Source organism: Rhizophagus irregularis, chromosome 16, assembly GCF_026210795.1.
Source record: "Rhizophagus irregularis chromosome 16, complete sequence".
NCBI classification, from domain to species: Eukaryota; Fungi; Glomeromycota; class Glomeromycetes; order Glomerales; family Glomeraceae; genus Rhizophagus; species Rhizophagus irregularis.
In genome coordinates, this window is record NC_089444.1 from 1389604 (window position 1) to 1410031 (window position 20428).

General features: G+C 30.4%; 4 protein-coding genes across 4 annotated transcripts; all 4 read right to left on the bottom strand.

Moving 5' to 3' along the window:
• Positions 1-3177: 3177 nt before the first annotated feature.
• OCT59_008066 (uncharacterized protein) lies at positions 3178-6569 on the bottom strand (the record flags this gene model as incomplete). Its single annotated transcript, XM_025322691.2, has 7 exons — positions 3178-3587; positions 3677-3845; positions 3918-5083; positions 5169-5295; positions 5373-5955; positions 6041-6283; positions 6364-6569. 7 exons carry the CDS (start codon positions 6567-6569, stop codon positions 3295-3297), a joined length of 2787 nt encoding a protein of 928 aa, XP_025165712.1. The 3' UTR covers positions 3178-3294.
• Positions 6570-12854: 6285 nt separating this feature from the next.
• On the bottom strand, positions 12855-13151 carry OCT59_008067 (uncharacterized protein; the record flags this gene model as incomplete). Its single annotated transcript, XM_066142215.1, has 2 exons — positions 12855-13067; positions 13146-13151. 2 exons carry the CDS (start codon positions 13149-13151, stop codon positions 12855-12857), a joined length of 219 nt encoding a protein of 72 aa, XP_065999118.1.
• Positions 13152-13353: 202 nt separating this feature from the next.
• OCT59_008068 (uncharacterized protein) lies at positions 13354-13653 on the bottom strand (the record flags this gene model as incomplete). Its single annotated transcript, XM_025328634.2, has 2 exons — positions 13354-13493; positions 13563-13653. The coding sequence occupies 2 exons, from the start codon at positions 13651-13653 to the stop codon at positions 13354-13356; spliced, it is 231 nt and encodes a 76-aa protein (XP_025165711.2).
• Positions 13654-17257: 3604 nt separating this feature from the next.
• Positions 17258-19703, bottom strand: OCT59_008069 (uncharacterized protein; the record flags this gene model as incomplete). The annotated part of the gene is made up of 8 exons (XM_066142216.1): positions 17258-17283; positions 17364-17464; positions 17532-17586; positions 17659-17961; positions 18226-18308; positions 18378-18586; positions 18678-19471; positions 19595-19703. The coding sequence occupies 8 exons, from the start codon at positions 19701-19703 to the stop codon at positions 17258-17260; spliced, it is 1680 nt and encodes a 559-aa protein (XP_065999119.1).
• Positions 19704-20428: the final 725 nt, after the last annotated feature.

The following is a 20428-nucleotide window of genomic DNA, read 5'->3' on the forward strand; positions in this document are numbered from 1 at the left end:
AGTTGTTAATTTTAAAATTATCTGGAGCCATTTTGTGCCAATAAAATGCTTTTTCCAAATTCTTCTCTATCCCTTCACCATTTTCATAACATAAGACAAGACCATGCATTGACCTTTCATAGCTCTTCTCTGCCGCTTTCTGATACCATTGAAAGGCCATTCCCAAGTCCTTCTCTGTCCCTTCACCATTTTCATAACATAAGGCAAGACTGTGCATTGACCTTTTATAGCCCTTCTCTGCTGCTTTATGATACCAGTGAAAGGCCATTCCCAAGTCCTTCTCTGTCCCTTCACCACTGTAGTATTGTAGGGCAAGACCATGCATTGATCCTTCATAGCCCTTCTCTTCTGCTTTCTGATACCAGTGAAAGGCCATTCCCAAGTCCTTCTCTATCCCTTCACCATTGTAGTATCGTAAGGCAAGACTGTGCATTGACCCTTCATAGCCCTTCTCTGCTGCTTTCTGATACCAGTGAAAGGCCATTCCCAAGTCCTTCTCTGTCCCTTCACCATAGTAGTATTGTAAAGCAAGATTGTGCATTGACTTTTCATTACCCTTCTCTGCTGCTTTCTGATACCAGTGAAAGGCCATTTCCAAGTCCTTCTCTGTTCCATCACCATTTTCATAACATAAGGCAAGACTGTGCATTGACCTTTCATAGCCCTTTTCTACTGCTTTCTGAAACCAGTAAAAGGCCATTCCCAAGTCCTTTTCTGTCCCTTCACCATTGTAATATTGTAAGGCAAGACCATGCATTGACCCTTCATAGCTTTTCTCTGCTGCTTTCTGATACCAGTGAAAGGCCATTCCCAAGTCCTTCTCTGTCCCTTTACCATTTTCATAATACAAGGCAAGGCCATGCATTGATTCTTCATAGCCCTTCTCTGCTGTTTTCTGATACCAGTGAAAGGCCATTTCCAAGTCCTTCTCTGTCCCATCACCATTTTCATAACATAAGGCAAGACTGTGCATTGACCCTTCATAACCCTTCTCTGCTGCTTTATGAAACCAGTGAAAGGCCATTCCCAAGTCCTTCTCTGTCCCTTCACCACTGTAGTATTGTAAGGCAAGACCATGCATTGACCCTTCATAGCCCTTCTCTGCTGCTTTCTGATACCAGTAAAAGGCCATTCCCAAGTCCTTCTCTATCCCTTCACCATTGTAGTATCGTAAGGCAAGACTATGCATTGACCCTTCATAGCCCTTTTCTACTGCTTTCTGAAACCAGTGAAAGGCCATTCTCAAGTCCTTCTCTGTCCCTTCACCATTGTAGTATTGTAAGGCAAGATTGTGCATTGACTCTTCATGGCCCTTCTCTGCTGCTTTCTGATACCAGTGAAAGGCCATTCCCAGGTCTTTTTCTGTCCCTTCACTATTGTCATAACATAAGGCAAGACTGTGCATTGACTCTTCATAGCCCTTCTCTGCTGCTTTCTGAAACCAGTGAAAGGCTATTTCCAAGTCCTTTTCTGTTCCTTCACCATTGTAGTATTGTAAAGCAAGACCATGCATTGACCCTTCATAGCCCTTCTCTGCTGCTTTCTGATACCAGTGAAAGGCCATTTCCAAGTCCTTCTCTGTCCAATCACCATTTTCATAATATAAGGCAAGACCATGCATTGATTCTTCATAGCCCTTCTCTGCTGCTTTCTGAAACCAGTGAAAGGCCATTTCCAAGTTTTTTTCTGTCCCTTCACCATTGTTATAACATAAGGCAAGACCATGCATTGACCCTTCATAGCCCTTCTCTGCCACTTTCTGATACCAGTGAAAGGCCATTTCCAAGTCCTTCTCTGTCCCTTCACCATTGTAGTATTGTAAAGCAAGATTGTGCATTGACTTTTCATAACCCTTTTCTGCTGCTTTCTGATACCAGTGAAAGGCCATTTCCAAGTCCTTCTCTGTCCCATCACCATTTTCATAACATAAGGCAAGACTGTGCATTGACCTTTCATAGCCCTTTTCTACTGCTTTCTGAAACCAGTGAAAGGCCATTCCCAAGTCCTTTTCTGTCCCTTCACCATTATAGTATCGTAAGGCAAGATTGTGCATTGACCCTTCATCACCCTTCTCTGCTGATTTTTCTAACCAATTAATGTTATTACTTGAATCTTTGATATTAGTGGAAGTTGACATTATTAACAAATAATTTTATTTATAATTTAAAAAATTTAAATTCCTAAATGATGCATTCCAAAAAGGAAGGGCACTTTTTTTTTTAAATATTGTATGCTATGTTTCACTGCACTGTTGTACATTCACCGCATTTCACTGCATTGCAGTTCATTATAACAAAATCATGTCCATTGCAAATCAATTTTTTACGAATAACGGTTGTTTACATAAAGATTTGGAAAAATTGGATGATGATTTATGTACAGTATAATCCGAATTGACAATTGCATAATAAAAATTTCTAGCATGCATACTTAAACAAAGTAGGACTTTAATAAATATAACTTCAAATCTTTTGGTTTAGGTAATAATTTATACATATGGAAATAATACTAATTTAAGTATAATTTAATTACCTATCAATGAATAAGCCGATTCTCAGCCAGAGTGACGGAACTGAAAAAGAAAGAAAAAATTTATTAATAACTTAATATTACTAATCCTCCGACGCCAAAGGAAACTGAAGCTATTTAACGTAATACCGCAGCAGTAATCGCAGCAATGAACTGATCCTAAAAAAGAAAAATCCCATTAATTTTATGGCTAATAGTGATTAATTGTACCATAGTAACCACATTTTGAGACAATCATATTTAAGAAAAAGGGGAGTATAGGATAATATCATATACCCGGGTACACGTTAAGGATCCCATTTTTTTTTGCTTAATAACTCGGCTAACAAATAATTCGACCAATAAAATTACTTCACGTGATTTGATTTGTATCAATTTTAATTTTGACCAGTAATCTTTGAAAAAAGTTATTTCCATGTCTTCATAATAAAAATAAAATAAAAAATACAAAAAAGCTAAAAAAGGTATCAGTTTTTTTTAAAAAAACATTATTTTTAAATAGGGATGCCAACGGTCGGTCATCGATCGGTCATAACCGGTTAATAACCGTGACTGTTGCCATCCCTAGTCATATGTAATCAGAACTATTGTTATAGCGTCACTACATTTTTATAGTAAGCGTGAAAATGTGAAAAATATTACGTATTTAACCAGACAAAAAATTTCTTTATTTGATAAATATAAGTTAGATAAATGAAATACAGTTTGTTAATTCTAATTACTTTGTTATTCTAAAAAAAAAATCCTCTCCAAAATTACATCAAATTACAACCATTCTTTAAAGAGTTTAATGTATACCCACTTAATAAAACTGGTGAGAAACCAATAGGTAACGAGCACTCCTAAAAGGTACGAATAATAAAGTCCGGGTAATGGAACCATGCCTAGATATTTATTTAATGGTGTAAAAGGAATTATAATTGCAGCGCTCATGACAGCAAGGGTGGACAAACAAACAGGTAAAGAAGCAGTTGATTGTAAAAAAGGGAATTTGGGAGTTCGAATCATATGGACAATTAATGTTTGCGTAATCAACCCTTCAACAAACCAACCCGTCTCTATATAATAAAATAGTAATTGGGGTTAAAAAAAAAATTATAATTAATATATTTGATGCTTCCAAAACAAAATACTGTGATTTACTTACGAAATAGGCGAACTTTATAAACATCATGAGGATCTTGGCATTTATAGTAGTAGAACATGAAAGCAAATGTGGTCATGTCAAAGATACTATTCCAAGGTCCAGTAAAAATCATGAATTTAACAATACTTCTTGCAGACCATCGTTTGGGATGAGTCAAAAATTCAGGATCCTGCAATAATCGAAAGTTTAATAATAAGTTCTGAATTTTACATATTTACTCCGAAAATAAGTATGGACCTACCATTCTATCCCATGGAATTGCAATTTGAGAAAGATCATACAACAGATTTTGCAATATAAGTTGAAGTGCTTCCATTGGTAGGAAAGGAAGCCAGGCAGAAGCAATTAAAACGCTAAAGACATTACCAAAATTCGAAGAAATTGCCATTTTAATATACTTGATTGTATTGCCATAAGTGATTCTTCCACGGATTATACCATCAGCAAGTACCATAAGACTTTTTTCGAGTAAAATGATGTCCGCAGATTCCTTGGCAATATCTGTTCCCTCATCTACACTAATACCACAATCACTTTCACGGATTGCTGGAGCGTCATTAATTCCATCACCCAAAAAGCCAACAATGTGGTTACGTCTTTTCAATGCTTTTACAATATTTGCCTTTTGAAGAGGAGTTAACTTTGCAAATATTGTACCACTTTCGGCAATTTCTTCTAGTTTAGCATCATCAATACCTTCAAGTTCAGTAGTAGTGATAATAGATTTAACTGGAAGATTAATTTCTTCACATACTTTGCGGCAAACAGCAGGTGAGTCTCCAGTAAGTACTTTAACCTCCACATTATATTTAAATAGTTCTTGAAGAGCAGGTTTAGTGCTTGGTTTTGGTGGATCCAAGAATGCGCAAACACCAACTAAAGTCAATTCGCTCTCGTGAGCTACAGTAAATTCGGAACATTTTTTCATATCTTTAAATGCAACTGCTATAACTCGTAGACCATCATTATTAAGACTTTCATTCAAATTCTTCATGTTTTTTAGAATTTCAGTTGTAATAGGAATGATGTCACTTGTTGGAAAAATTTCATTCGATGAAACATTATCCTTACCAACATAAATATTAGTGCAACAAGTTAACATTTCATCGACTGCTCCCTTTGAGATCAAGAAACGGCAATCATCATCTTTGCTGGATTCTAAGATGACAGACATTCTTCTTCTGACAAAATCGAATGGAATTTCATCAACTTTGAAAAAATTTTGAGAAATATAAGCTCCATCAACATTTTCACTATTAAAATATTCAATAACAGCCACGTCCAAGAGGTTTTTAAGTCCAGTTTGAAAGTAACTATTAAGATATCCCAGATACAAAGGAAGTTTGGAAACGTTTCCCAAATGGTCAAAATGATTTATGAGAACGACTTTGTTACAAGTTAAGGTTCCTAAAAAAAAAATAAAAAAATAAATTAAAAATTTAATTTTTTTTTTAAAAAAAATAAATGTAAATAATGATCAATTAATACATACCCGTTTTATCCGTACATAAAATATCTATACCACCGAGATTGATAATAGAATCAAGTTTCTTTACGATACATTTTTTCTTTGACAAGTTAATAGCACCACGTGCCAGATTTGCATTCACGATCATTGGCTATATTAAATAAGACATTTATTATTACTTATAAAAATCTTTTAATAAAAAATAAAATATTTGATAAAATAATTTACCAGCATTTCAGGAGTGAGACCAACTGCAACAGCAGCAGCAAACAATACTGCATCCTTCCAACCTCCCTTTAAAAAACCTTGAATCAATAATACCGGAGGCATCATCGCTAACATGATGCAAACAAACATGTAACTGACACGGCGAATACCTTTTTGAAAAGCATTAGGAGTTCTTTTAACAGAAAGTTGTTTGGCCATTCCTCCAAAGAAAGTATTAGGACCCGTTTTTAGAACAACAGCAGTTGCAGTACCACTAACAACGGAAGTACCCATGAAACATAGATTAGGTTGATCAAGCTCAGAATAATTTAGTTTTGCATTATTTGTATTAATTGGTAAATAATCAGGTATAATAGGAGGTTGCTGTTGTAAAATTGTAAATTTTTCAACTGGAATGGATTCACCAGTTAATGAAGCTTGAGAGACAAAAAGATCCTTGGAAGAAATCAATTGGACATCACCCGGAATTAGATCACCAGCACTAAGTCTAACCCAATCACCTGGTACTATATCTTCTAATGGGATATCCATTTCAACCGTTTCACCTCGATCCATCATCTCTATATCTTCATAACTTGGATCACTATAGTAAAAGAAATTAAAATATTATCATAAAAAAGTTTTTTCTTTCAAATAATTTTATTTAATTTTTTCCTTAAAATAATTACCGATTGTCAGGTGGTGAATATAAACGGATTACAGTTGCATTGTTATTAACCATTTTTTTTAGTTCTTGAGTTGCAACTTCACTCTTATATTCTTGAACGAAACGAATTCCAACGGACAGAAAAACCATTATTAATAAGATTACCAACGAGGAGTAATCCTCCTCCGTAGCACCACTAAAAATGGCGAGGAAAATCAAAATGACATTGAATGGATGAACCGTTGAGTGGTAAAGGACAATATACCTATAAAAGTAGAATAAATGAAAACGTTAAATTGTTCAACGCATTTTGTTCAAATCTCAACAATTTTAATGATACGATACCATGTCAGAGGTTTATATGTTGAGATAATATTCTTGCCATAAGATTCTAATCTCCTTGTAACATTTTCACGAGAGAGAGGACGAATGTTATCTAATATGATTGGAGGTTGCAAAGATTGCGATAGGCCACCTTTTTGAGTGTAGTTATCAGACACCGTGATGGTAAGATCATCATCATTCAAGTTTTTACTAGTAGATGATGTCATGGTGGCTCAAATATCTGGATTTCTAAATTTAATAAACTATAGAATTTGCGTAGTAAAAGACCATTTAATGGTAATAAAGAAAAAAGTGATAAGGGATCATATAGTCAACACGAATTCATTTCTATATGAAGTTGTGAAATGATGAAATTTTTTTTTTTCTTGAATTTTGGCAGCTTATATATACATTAGATGAAAATCAAAATCGATTGAAAAATCGTACGTGTCACCCGTACGATCATCCAACCATCCCATTGACGCATACATTACTGCATTAGGTGCATTGTAACCAAAATAAATTTTCAGGACTAATACTTTTTTGTTTAATTTTTAATTTTTTTTTACTGTGGATTATCAAGGGTTGAAATTTCCATTTTTTCTTGGCATTTGATTATTTTGAAAAGTACTTCGAGGATAGAATTCTAAAGTAGAAGATTGACATAGATAAGAGAAATTTTATATTGTTGAAGAGATAATATTATTGGATTTGATTAAAAGTACGCCAAATATATAACTTTTTTTTTTTTTAACGTATGGTAAAATGATATGAACATAATCGTTTAGATCATTTAAAAATTACACTTCTTTTCAGAAAGAAAGAAAGAAAAAATGATGTCGCATAATTTAGTACAAAGTCGAACAAAAATCGATATAATTTAGTAGGAACTTTCTCATGGAATATTTATCGATTATCAAATAAAAGAAAATATATCAATACAACGTGAAGAATTATTATGTCAAACAATATCATTATATGAAATTGTACAAAAAAAATTTATACGAGCATTTCTATTTTTTTTAATAATATAAAAAACAATTTATCTCCCGATTTCATGATAAACCGTTAATTATATAAACTATCAATTTATTATTAGAAAAACTCAAATATCAAATTATATCAAATATATATTGTACGTTAAAATATGATTTTAATATACGAACATTTATTTATTCAAATAGATCAGATTAGATAATTTATTAATACTGTATAAGAAAATATTGACAATGATTCTTTTACGGTAATTCCGTTACGCGGTTGACACACGTTAAAATTATCACCGAAGAACATGATGCTGAACCGTATTATTTAATAACATATAAAATATTATTAAAAAAATTCGTCGATTTATCGGTTGTTAATAAAATCGAGTTTTTTTACAACTTTTAAGAAATTTGCTTATTTTCGACTCTCTTCAACGTTATATGAAAGTTAGTGGACCAAGTTCGCGGCCGTTAATTAAACAATTATTCATAAAAATGATAATAAATTTTTATCTGAATAAAGTTCATAATGTGAATTACATCATTTTGTCATTTGTTCCTTAAAATGATTGACATTTTTAAATTATGTTACTTTCAATTTTCTTAAAATAGCAATAAACAACCGGATTTTCCCATTCGAATGGAAAATTCTCGTACTACGAAAAATGATTTTAAGAAGTTTCTATGCATATTATTTCAAAAAAGAAAAAAAAAAAAGACATTTTTTTTTAAACGCCATAAATAAATAAAATAATATTTGTTTATACTAAATTTAGAAAAAGATTCTTTGTTTAAATTTTTTTAAAGAAATTTTATCAATGATTTAATTGGACGAAAAAAAAAATCTGTATATTAACTGAATATCTTAGTATGTATTAGTATGTATTCCGCACTTTTGTAAATCCTTTAAAACGTTTTTATTATATTTTTATTTATACATGATTTATAAATAATTATTTGATATCATCTGTCATCAAGATAATTTTTTTTTTACATTTAATCTCAGTTATAAAAAAATTTCGATGTTCTATTTATGTTGGAAAACTCTCCATCTTCCCCCTTATAGCTGAGAAAAAATTATCATGCAATTTTTTTTTTTGTGATACGCTTGGCATGTAGAGTGTTGTTTCGCAATATTCTCGAGAGGCTAAAATTGAAGTTAAAGCTACACATTTTGCTGAGTAATATACATAATATATTAATATATTGTCTGCTAACATAATTTCTGAACTTTAAATCGGTAAATTCAATCTCGTTCGTTTGTGCGTTACGCTGTATAAATTTATTACAGTATAAAAAAACCTAGATTTTACGGTATGTCGGGATGCTTCAATTTTCACGCTCTTCTACAGTTACGTTATCACCAGAGTTACTAATCATCTTAATTTACTTGTTGCAAGTAAAAGGAGCCGTTTACTCAAAGACAATAAATTAAATTGCATGTGCATTAATTATAGTGTTTACTATTTTATCCCAACATATGACTTTATTATTATTATTATTATTATTATTCTAACATTAAATTTGTTATTTAATCATTCTTTTTTAATAAATATAATAATAATAAATCAACTTAAGAAATTTAAGAACTTCCTTCGTACGAGTGGATTGATCAATCATACCAATTTGAAGCATTAAAAAATTATTATTTCCAATTGATGAATAAAAATACTTAATAATTTTAACTTGCTTTATAATATAAAATTACTATATTTATAATTAAGAAATCGCATTCTATAGTAAATTTAACAATAAATCTCAGTCCGATTTTTATAATTTTTTGTTAACTATTTTAAAAACAATGTTAATTAACCTCTTTTCAACTAACAAATCTGAATTTTTTTTCAATATGTACGATGATGCAATTCACTGACGTTGTACGACAGGACAATTCTCATATATATTCATCAGCTTTTTTTTTTTACCACAAAATAATCCTTTCGGAACTTCGGAACATAGCCTATTTTTGTCCGGGTTTAAGGCCTATATCCACTTCTACAGGTCTACAAGTGAATATTATTTTTAATATACAGTAGTAAAAAACTGTCGCCACCGAGACCTTTCGTTTTTTGAAAGTGCATAAAACCTTCGACGATATAAATACTCTGCAAGAAAAAATTATCGGTAAAGATTTTCTTGAGCTAATCGAAGAAGTATATGAATTATAAGAAGTGGTACTCTATTATAAGACTTGTGAAAGAGTTCAAGGTCCTCAAGGATAAACCGAATCCTCGTATACAAATTGAGAGAGGTATTATCGAATATGGAGTTTGTGTTTTAACTTTCAACAGCACGGAATATATAATAATTCATTTTGAATAGTGAATGTTTTATTAAAGCTGGAAAGTAATGAGGCTTTGGTTCTAAAGTAGTAGTTAAGCAATTTAGAATCCATGTGAAATGAATATGTTTTGACAATAATCCGCACATCATTCATATCGTTAGGGTTGATTACATAAGAAAGAAATTTTCTGCATGAGGTCTGAATTGGGTATCATTGGTAGCGATAGAGGTATAATTTACCTAAATTACCTTGAAGGACGACATTTTCTTTACTGAATAAGAGAAGCATTCCGGTTTTCTACGACTGATGATTCATCGTTATTTAGGAGAACAAGAAATGGAAGCGTTTTTGGAAAATGGCGCACAACTTTCTGGCAATAAGAATATGTATGTGGTGGAATACCTCCCATCTGCTTATTCAGCTTTAGCATTTGGGACGACAACTATATTTCTGGACAACAATAAAACATTTTTTGATTAGGGACATGTGATCTTTTTTGCGGCGATATAAAAAAGCTTCGAGTCTAAGAACTGGACTTATATGCATGATGTCAATGTTTGCGGATGTACTTAAAAGATGATCGAGGAACATAAAGAAAGAATCCACCAGTAAGTTTATTCTTTACTATTAATAGTATGTTGCCAAATGTGCATTCCTAACATACATTGCGTTATTAAGTATTAAATGGAGTCCGAGAAAAATAAGAATGAGTGGTTAGAGCTTCTACCAACAATACCTTTATGAGATATTCAGTATATTTTCCTAACTTAGATAAAAATGCCACTACTACACTGCTCTCCCGTAAAGCTTTGGAATTCATCTAAAACCAGTTTATGTGAATAGGAATGATATAGATTTTGGAGATGAGTTAGTTGGTTCAGAAATCTCATGTTTATAGAAAAAGATTAGGAGATGCGAGATTTCTTGTAGTTAGTGATGGAAACAAATTAGCCGTAAAAATTTGTGAAAGCAATGATGCCAGGACTCGCGTTAAATGGCCTAGGATTCATATAGTACTCCGTCCCTCCCTATTTGATAAATCATAAATTTCACTCGCTCCTCCACATTTTTTTATCTGAAAAACTAACAAAGTTACTGTATGCGAGTCTGTGAGATCAAATAAATCATGAGATTTTTAAAAGTTTCATTTTATTGCAGGATTTATTGTATTATACAGACATCTAACTCAAAAGATATATTTTTTTCTTATGGAATTATGTGACGACGGAATGGCTTGATAATATTGGTCATTGATTCGATTTCTTATTTTTTTCCGCCATGACTTTTATTTAATCATGTATAACAGCAGTAATCCAAATAGATAGTTTCGCTTGATGCAGTTACTTGTATCCAAAAATAACAAAAATAAAAAAATATTTGTTTAGGGTTATTTATTATTCAAGTTCGTGGCTACAAATAATTACCAAAATATTTTTGGGTTCATGAATACAATAATCTCCATCCAGGGCCATTTTATTTTCCCATCTTTCCCATTCTTCATTAATAACCATCTTAAAATTTTGCGAGACCAGACTCGTTTAACGAACCCAAAACTACTAAGGTTGAGATTTTGTTAAACTTTACCATCTGATGTAGGGATGAGAACCGGCGATTCAAACTGCAGTTCAGTCAACTCAGTGATAATACGCATTTTGTATACACGCATATCGATTTATTTTATTTATTTTTTTTTTGTCCTTTGAGAAATGTCACGTGTAGTTACGCAATGGTGAAAATCACCAGACACATCTGTGCGACATAAAAAACCTATATTATCCCCCGATTGTTTTTTCACAGAAAAAATTTTAATCTACAGTCTTACTCCGAACGTAACACATAATTCCGAGCCAAAAAGCATCATGTATGTAACCAAACACACTTCCACCTCCGTTACAGCAATTAGAAATGAGTCGGTCACGCTAGTGGAGGAAATAAAAAATAATATAAACCGGTTGAACTTATCTCGTTCTTTGCAGGGACAGGACTTGGAACTTAATGAGAAGGTTCTCGAAATTTTAGAAACTCCTCAAGACGAGCATGGAGGAGTTTCTTAGTTGTGGAATACCTGGTGACCCTGCGAAGAGGCTTTCGGAATTTGCCAAGGAGTGTAGGAGAAGTTGTTGAAGGCCTTCTTCTCGTCCAAAAGCTTGAGTGAAGTAGCGAAATATAGCATTGGCGGTAACGGTATAGACGCAATTCGCCAATTTCTCCTAGTAAGTTTTAAGTGCAGTTATTCTTGTCTTGGACTAAGCTAACCCTTTTTTCCATTCCGCGCTCTAAGGAACCTATCCGTTCAAAGACGATAACGAGGAGTTGCAACAATATGTAAGGGAAATAAAGTGCAGGTTGGGAAATATGGGGACTTGCTGATAGTAACAAGGTGGATATAGGTCATTCTCCATTCTTCGCTCCATATCGTCAAAAGAATAACCAATAAAGAGCTCTAGCTTGAAGTTGTTGGCGAAGAAAGTACTGGTCGGTTGACTATGCAACCAAGGTCCTCGAGGAATTTTATTTACATCACGGAAGGAAAGCTACGTCAAGTAGCCATGTGCTTTGTTTAGGATTTGGTCCAAACGTCCAATGCGAAAGTGCATTAGAAAGTGTAAGTCGGGTGTGAAGATGACTTCGATTATATTTATGAAATCGTTACAACGGTCACGGATTAGTATTTTAACTTATATACTTCAGATGGAATTTCATGCTTGACGAGCAAAGATCCTCTCAACATCCGGTTTTCTGATTCCGTTTTAAAGGAAGTGTTTGGAAGTAAAGAAGTTGTATAAAAACGTGAAACGGGTGATGGAGATCATTGTTGGGTTATTGAAAAATAGGGTAGGAGCTGAGGCAACGGGTTCAAGGGTATTTCGAAAGATTAATCATGTACATTAGCGTAGAAACGTCATCATGTACTGTATCACTTCGATCATATTAATAAAATAACTCTTTTATTCTAGTCATTTACTGCATAATACATTCACTATATAGCACAAAAAAAAAAATTCTGAAGATAAAAAATGGGCATTCCTATTCACTTTTACGATGTACTACTTTAACAATAAGATTAGATGCAGATGTAAACTTTATTTATTAATTAGTTTGTAAAATAAAAAGAGTAAACCATGATTTATACGAAGTTGTAATAACCACATTTCAGAGCCTCAAGCTTTTAGCTTTTTCAAATTGAGCTTCTAAAGCGATTCGCTGGATCCGGTACAAGTCAATAATAAAATTGGTACCAATTATGTTTGCAGTAGAAGGAATTGCTGGAGTATATGCAAGTGGGGTAGAAGACAATGGGTCCCAAATAAATCACTTATAGGAATAATGATTTGAAAAGCTGGCAAGTTTGGCGCATTGTAACCGGGAGAATCATTGACAGGAACACGTGAATTTTTTGTAATGTTCCCGAAATCCCACCGTTGTGCTGGCATTCCTTGACGGTAAAGTTTGGCCTAATATTTAAAAAACAGACCAATCAGATATGAAACTACATATTTAACTTGTATTATTGAACAGTAAGTAAGATATACCGTCATTGTTCTATAAAAATAACCAGTTGTGGGTTTCTCGTATGTTTAGTCTTGGATCTAAAATCTTGATACTAATGGCAGCACGGACATATTGTTCTTACATCCAAGATAAGCACTTTTGTTTCAATTCACCAACACTTTGGCCCAAAGCTACTTCACACATTATCCGTGCATGAGGCATATAAAACAAAATACTATTTAATAAACATCAAATTGAATATACACATGTATCACTGGGAGGACGAGATATTACAGCGGAAATGGCAGGTCTTGGAACAAATGCTATATCTGGTCTAACAACATCATCAGGAGCTGCTTCAATCCCATTTCCACCGGGCTTATAGTAAACTATATGAAAAGACTTTAAGGATATTGAAAATTCAATAAAAAGAAGCAAACTAGAATGGATTCTCTTACGAATTTGTCCAGAGACACTTATTGGGGCACCATCAACAACGTCATTATTAGGAACTTTGAAAAAATCTTGAAGTCGGCTAACAACATACATATTCATATACAGCTGAGGCCATACCAATTATGTACGCTTTGCCAGCATTATTGTCACCGTTTAATCAAACCGAAACTTGTATCCACTTGATCCGTAATGATGATGGAAGGTGTTATAATCTTTGATAGTTACTTTTGAGCCTATTTTGAAAAACAAATTGCATTCCATACAAAGTCAACATTAAGTGGTACTTAATTAATAAAGTAATACACTCATACACCCACCCACCTGCTTTCTGGTACCGAGTTTTTTGGTAATTTTGGATAGTTATGTAAAAACTCATCAAGTCTATCAAAAATCCTTGCCCACCAAATATCGTCTGAAGTACGAAACATCTTTAAAGGAAAAGGGGAAATATAGAGAATAATTGATTGATCAATTTTAAGAAAAAAAAGAGAATATAGAATAATTAGTACGTCAATTTAAGAGAAAATACTGAATGATAATTTATGCACCATTAGTGGACTAAATCGGACCTGGTATTTATTGGATTGGGTAAAAATAACGGTCGCTGAACAGGTCTTTGAGGATGTAGGTGGGATTGTTGAAAGGATAGGTATTTATTAATAAAGAATCGCAACTAAGAGGCGTTGCGCGAGTAAAATTAGGCGGGCATAACTAATCTTCGTCATGTATCAGAGATGATGTGATTACAGTGAAAAAAAAAGTAAAAAAAAGTTGATTTATCAGTAAAATATGCGAAAAGATTTTATCAAGGTAATAAGGAAACGCTTATCAACATCATCACAATTATTTGTATGACAATTATTGACAAATATTCGAAAAGGGGGAAATTTTAAATCTCTTAAATAATTGTTTTTAATTGTTATAATTGTTAAATAAAAATGGAAATATTAATAATCGCTTTTTATTTATTTTGTTATTGTAATACAGTTAGTAATTTAATTTTTTTATCGATAAATAATTTTTAATAACAAAGATCACGCGATTGCGATTAATTTTTTCGCATAATTTTACCAATAAAACTATTAACAGTTAATAGATCACGCGGTTACGATTTTTACTATTATTCTTTCTCATTTACTATTAATAGATCGCCTATTATCATTAATTTGATTGTGAAAATCGGATCAGAACAAAGCTGTATTACCTTTTAAGTAAAACAAGCTATTAGAATACATCACGGTAAATCGTATTCTTTCATGATTGCTCGTAACACGGATTGTTCGTAATCAAATCTTACCACATTAAAAATTTCTTTTGAGCACAATAATGAGTATTTTTATTTGATATAGGGGATCATGCTGGAATGTAACGAGGCAAAATCAAAGGATGCTTTTTTTTAAATACCTTTATTGAAAAAAAAAGGAAAACCAATACAAATTTAAATTAATTAAAAAAAAAAAATCGGCGTAATGGCGTAAATACATCAAGTCATTGATCATAAAATTTGGTCTTATAAATTTGAAATTAGATGGGACTAAACTGCGTAAGTCAATCATTTTGATAATGTGAATTAGTAAATTTTTCGTTGATTCCCATTTCACTTTTCAAATTTTAACATTAAATAACGAAATTTCATTATTATTATTTTTGAAGCAATTAAAAAACTTCTATTATTGAAGTGTCCTTTTATTGTTCCGGTTGCAGATAAGATTAATAAGAACTAATATAAAGTTATTGCGTTTTAATAAAAATTCTTATAAATATTTAATATTTATTACTGAAAATTTTTTAAATGGTAATTTATGTGAGAAAATTTACTAAAATATGTTCAAAAAAAATCATTTTTACGCATTGCGCAGGATTAAAAAAAAAAAGAAAAATCTAATTCGAAACATTTTTAAGGATTAAGGGGATATACAGTATGTTAATACCAAAACATCATAAATACATGACCACAAAATCGTCCATTTTTACCGTATATTCTAATTTAAATGACGTTTTAAGATTACTACGACATTAAAAATTTTCTTGAGAAAAACAATTTCAAAAAAGAAAACCTGTACAAACTTTAATAATTTAAATTATACAATACAGCTATCTAAAAATAATTTTTATTATATTAGAAAAAAAGGGGTTTAATAATCTTTTTTAAACAAATTGAATGTTTACTTCCGACTATACCTAAAACGGTTCAGAAATCTTATTAATAGAGTCCTAATTGTTTGATTAAAACACTAAAAGGCTTGTTGGCTGCCGTTCATATTAAAAGAAAATGCGAGAGCAAGGTCTAGGATCCGCTTCTCTGATTAGCAAATTATTAATAAAGTTTCACCAAATTCGGCTAAGTTTTCAAAAATTTTCAAAATCTATTTTAAAAAAAATGTTAACTATTTTAATTTTTGTAGAATTCACTCGCTAACGTTAAATTTAGGCTTTGAATGCAGACTAGTTTGGACGGAATGTATGTAAGATGTTACATTCTGATGTATAAATAGAATTATATTAATACTTAATAATGTATAGTTAGTGTTGCAATGTAATATAGCATTATTTATTTTATTAAATATATATAATTAAAGTATGTTTACAACGTTGTAAATAAATAATTGTATATTGACTGTATATTCGCAATAGTGAAATGGGTATAGTGAATTCGTTGTTGCAGTAAATTAAAAAAGCATAGTGGCGATACATTTTCTCACTTTTACAATGCGTCGTATGACGTTCAATAAAACAACGGCTTAACACGTGATTTTGGCGTAGTACAACGTTGTTTAAAAATATGATGTTTCTGCAATGAATTTAATAATGTAATAATGTGAACTCTTAAAACTTCAAAGATTATTAAAATTAATTTTAACCCTTACAATTTAAGGGATAGTTAAATAAATTATAATGTTTAAAAGCTCACTAACTTGTACTTAATTACCCTAGTTGATAAGATAATTAAGATTTTTTTTCAATTAAATTGAACGCTGGATAAATAGTTTGATTTTCAAATTCATAAAAATCAAAAAAAATTAATATTTTTACAATATTTTATAATTAATTAATTAAAGAAATTGTTGATTTAATAATAGACTATTATAACTGAATCCATATCCAGAATTCTCTAAATAATCACCAGATTTTTGAATAAAGATTTTAATTCAAATGATTTAGTTAAATTAATAATTTATTCAAGTAAAATGAGTATCAAAAGAATAATAATAAATGAAATGAACAAATTCTAATACATTTAATCGTTCAAATACTTTTCCCAAGTTGGTTATAAGTTTAAGATTGACGTAATATAAAATAATAAGAAATAATTATAAAATATTTTATAATTTAATTAATAAAAATATTTTGTAGTATTTTTTTTTGACAACATGGCAACATTCTAATGTTTAACAATTAAATGAAAAAACTATGGCAAGCCGAGTTGGACTAAACTATCAGGCATTGGGCGGGTGAAAAATCAAGCATGGATTGACAAAATGTTACACCGTGTCTGATATTTGACCTGTATTACCTGTTATTAAATCTAATCTACAATTTTGCCGGACTGAGAGATATCTACAAAATCCGCAGATTCCGCAGTAAAATGCACATGACTGTACCGCGAGTAAGGATATACTCATTTACAAATACAAACAATTGTTTTCTACGACGATTATTCAGCTTCTGGGGTAATAACCGAAATTCAATAATTAATTTAACTAGTTTTAATACGTTTTCCTACTTTAAAAATTTTAGATTTGGTTAAAATAAAATATACATACAAAAAATCAAAATATACACCGACAAAGATTGATATTTACCACTATTGTCATCGGTTTCAAGATTTAATTCTTCAATGTTTCGCTTTTTAAAAGAGCTTGAAGTACTTTGAATTTTTAAACTTAAATTTTGTGATGATGAACTAAATAATAAATTAGTGTCAATTAATTAATTAGTAAACATCGTACTACCATTTACAATGAAAATACCTTTCAATGTCTATATCAAGCTCTTGTTCTTCCGAAACATAAATATAATTAGAATCTAAAGAAGATAACGTGTGTTTTAACTTTTAAGATTAAGTAGTATTTTTATTTACAATAAATATTTTTTTACCTTTTTTATTACCAATTGAAATTGATGATGAATTTGTGGATAAACATTTAGAAATTAAAGCGCTTAGTGGCCTACTTATATAAATGGCTTCTGAATGTCGTTTTTCAGCAAATTCTGGTCCAAGCTTCTTTGATTGTATAAGTTCCATTCTTTTTGTTTCAGCTTGAATAAATTCTGCTTTATTTTTACTTTTAAAAGTCCATCTACCAAAAGTTAAACGAATATCTTTTATAGAAGGTCTTTTTGTTGGATCAGGATTCCAACAACTTTTCATTAAATTAGCATAACATTCTGGTGTATCTTCTGTAATTTTGGGTCGTTCACCATCAAGAATGTTATAAATAAGATTATGATCATGTTTAACATTATCAAAAGGTTTACAACCTGTTGTAAGTTCCCACATAACCATACCCAAACTATAGATATCAGATTTTTTAGAAAATGAAGACCCCTTAAATATTTCCGGTGCAATATAAGGTATAATTCCATATATCTCATTATTTGATGATTCATTATTTATTTCTTGTGATAATCCTAGATCCCCAATTTTCCATTGATAATTTTTACCTGCACTGATATTTAAATCAAATAACATATTTCCGCTATGAAAATCTCGATGTATGAATTTATTTTTATGAATATGTTCAAGTCTATATAAAAAAAGTTAATATAGTAACTTAAATTAAGAATATAATGAATACATTTTAAAATATACATACCCCTCTGAAATTTGCCACAATATACGTAGTTTTTGATAATTCCATGTAATATTTGTAAATTCCTTTTGTAAATATTTATGTAAATCTCCTTCTGTTGCATATTTCATAACTAATACATAATCCCCTAATTCAGGATCTTTTGTAAAGCCATAAATTTTAATTATATGATTATGAAAATTTCTACTATAACAATGCTGACTTGATTTTAACTATTAAATTTAAAAAGTTTAATTAAAAAATCAAATATTAAATTAAGTTAATAAAAATTATTCAAGAAAATATGTAAAAGTAGTAATTCACCTCATTTAAGAAATATTTATTATTATTTTTAGAATTTTCAAATCTTTTTAAAATGACTGTTTCATTATTACTTAACCAAGTTGCTTTATATATAATACCATATCCTCCTTTTGTCATTTCTTTTACATCTTTAAATTGAGAATATGGTATCCACCTAATTGGTATTATAATATTTTTTCCAAACAAAGCATCTAATATGTCCACATGCATATAATATTTATCAAGTTTATTTACAATATTTTCAAACTTAGCTAAGTTATCACATAAAATAATATTATTTAAAAGAGAATCATCTAGACAACTGATAAATGATATTCTTTTACATTTTTTACATTGAGTTTGACTTGTAGGACCAAAAATAATATTTGTTGTTAAACAATATCTGCATCCAACATAAAATATATAACAATTTGAACAATACTTTTGACAGTCTGATGTAAATATTAATGTTGAATAACAGGCATCACACTTATAAGCAGTATGCCACCGTGGTATGTAAAAAATTGAAATTTCTTTTTTAACCAAAGATGATTCTATACGTTCAGTAAAAATTAAATAACAATCTGAACAAAATATTAATTCTTTTGTAATATATGTTTCTCGATGTAATAATGATTTCCCACATAATTTACAATATTTTTCACTTTTATACACTTTATCATATTTACTGCCAAAAGTTGAATGATCGTCTAATATTTGTTTAAATGATAAAATTTTCAAGTCTCCACAGCATTCTTGAATACTTTGTGGTACTTTTGTCTTATTTATTTCATGATCACTACATTCTAAGTCTACTAATACGTCCAAATACATATTATAATCAGTTGTATCGTTAATATAACTTGATAAACATTTTTTACATTATTTTTGGTTATAACTTAGAAGTGGTTGAATGTATTTTTCTCCACAACAGATACAATTTTCATCACCCTCATTAAAAGAAATAAATTTAATCGGTATAGGACTAGATTTTAATCTTGGTGTTGGGTCAAAAGAATTTTCGTCGATTGTATTTACAGGCTCCATTTTGTTATATTAATTAATAAATGTAACAATAACGATAAGAATTTGGAAGTTTTTATATACATATCAGAATGATACATTATTAAATAACTTTCCATTTGGAATTTTAGAAAGCCCGTTTTAAATTTAAAAGTACTACTCTATCGAAGAGCAAATATGCATAATGATATGTAATTGATGTATCGGCTTTATTATTTTACTTGATTAGTTGAGAAGCATATGATCAACTAGCAGAATTATCTTTTAATTATTGGCGAAAAATAATTTTGTACGACCAACCTTCTGTTAGTGATACGGAAGTATTCCTTGATCGTCTCATGGGATTTTAGAATTATTATGGAAAGTCCGTTTTAAATTTAGATGTAATAATGTAATTGATGCATTGGCTTTATTATTTTAGTTGAGACGCATGTGATAAACTAGCAGAAATATTTTTTTATTATTGGAGTAATTATTAAACATTTCATCATAAAGGATAATGATGAAACGAAATTAACACAAATTAAGAAAGGGAACAAATAAAAAGTGAAAAAAATTAATATTTGAAAAATGATGATTTTGAATAATAATGAATAAAGAAAAAAAAATCTGTCTAAATATAAACAAGTAAACATTTAAAAAAACGGGAACTTCTGACTAATAATTAATAATATACTTATATAATCGCAAAACAAAGTACATTATTTTGTGGTTATCAATTTTTATTAAATATATTTATTATTTTATTA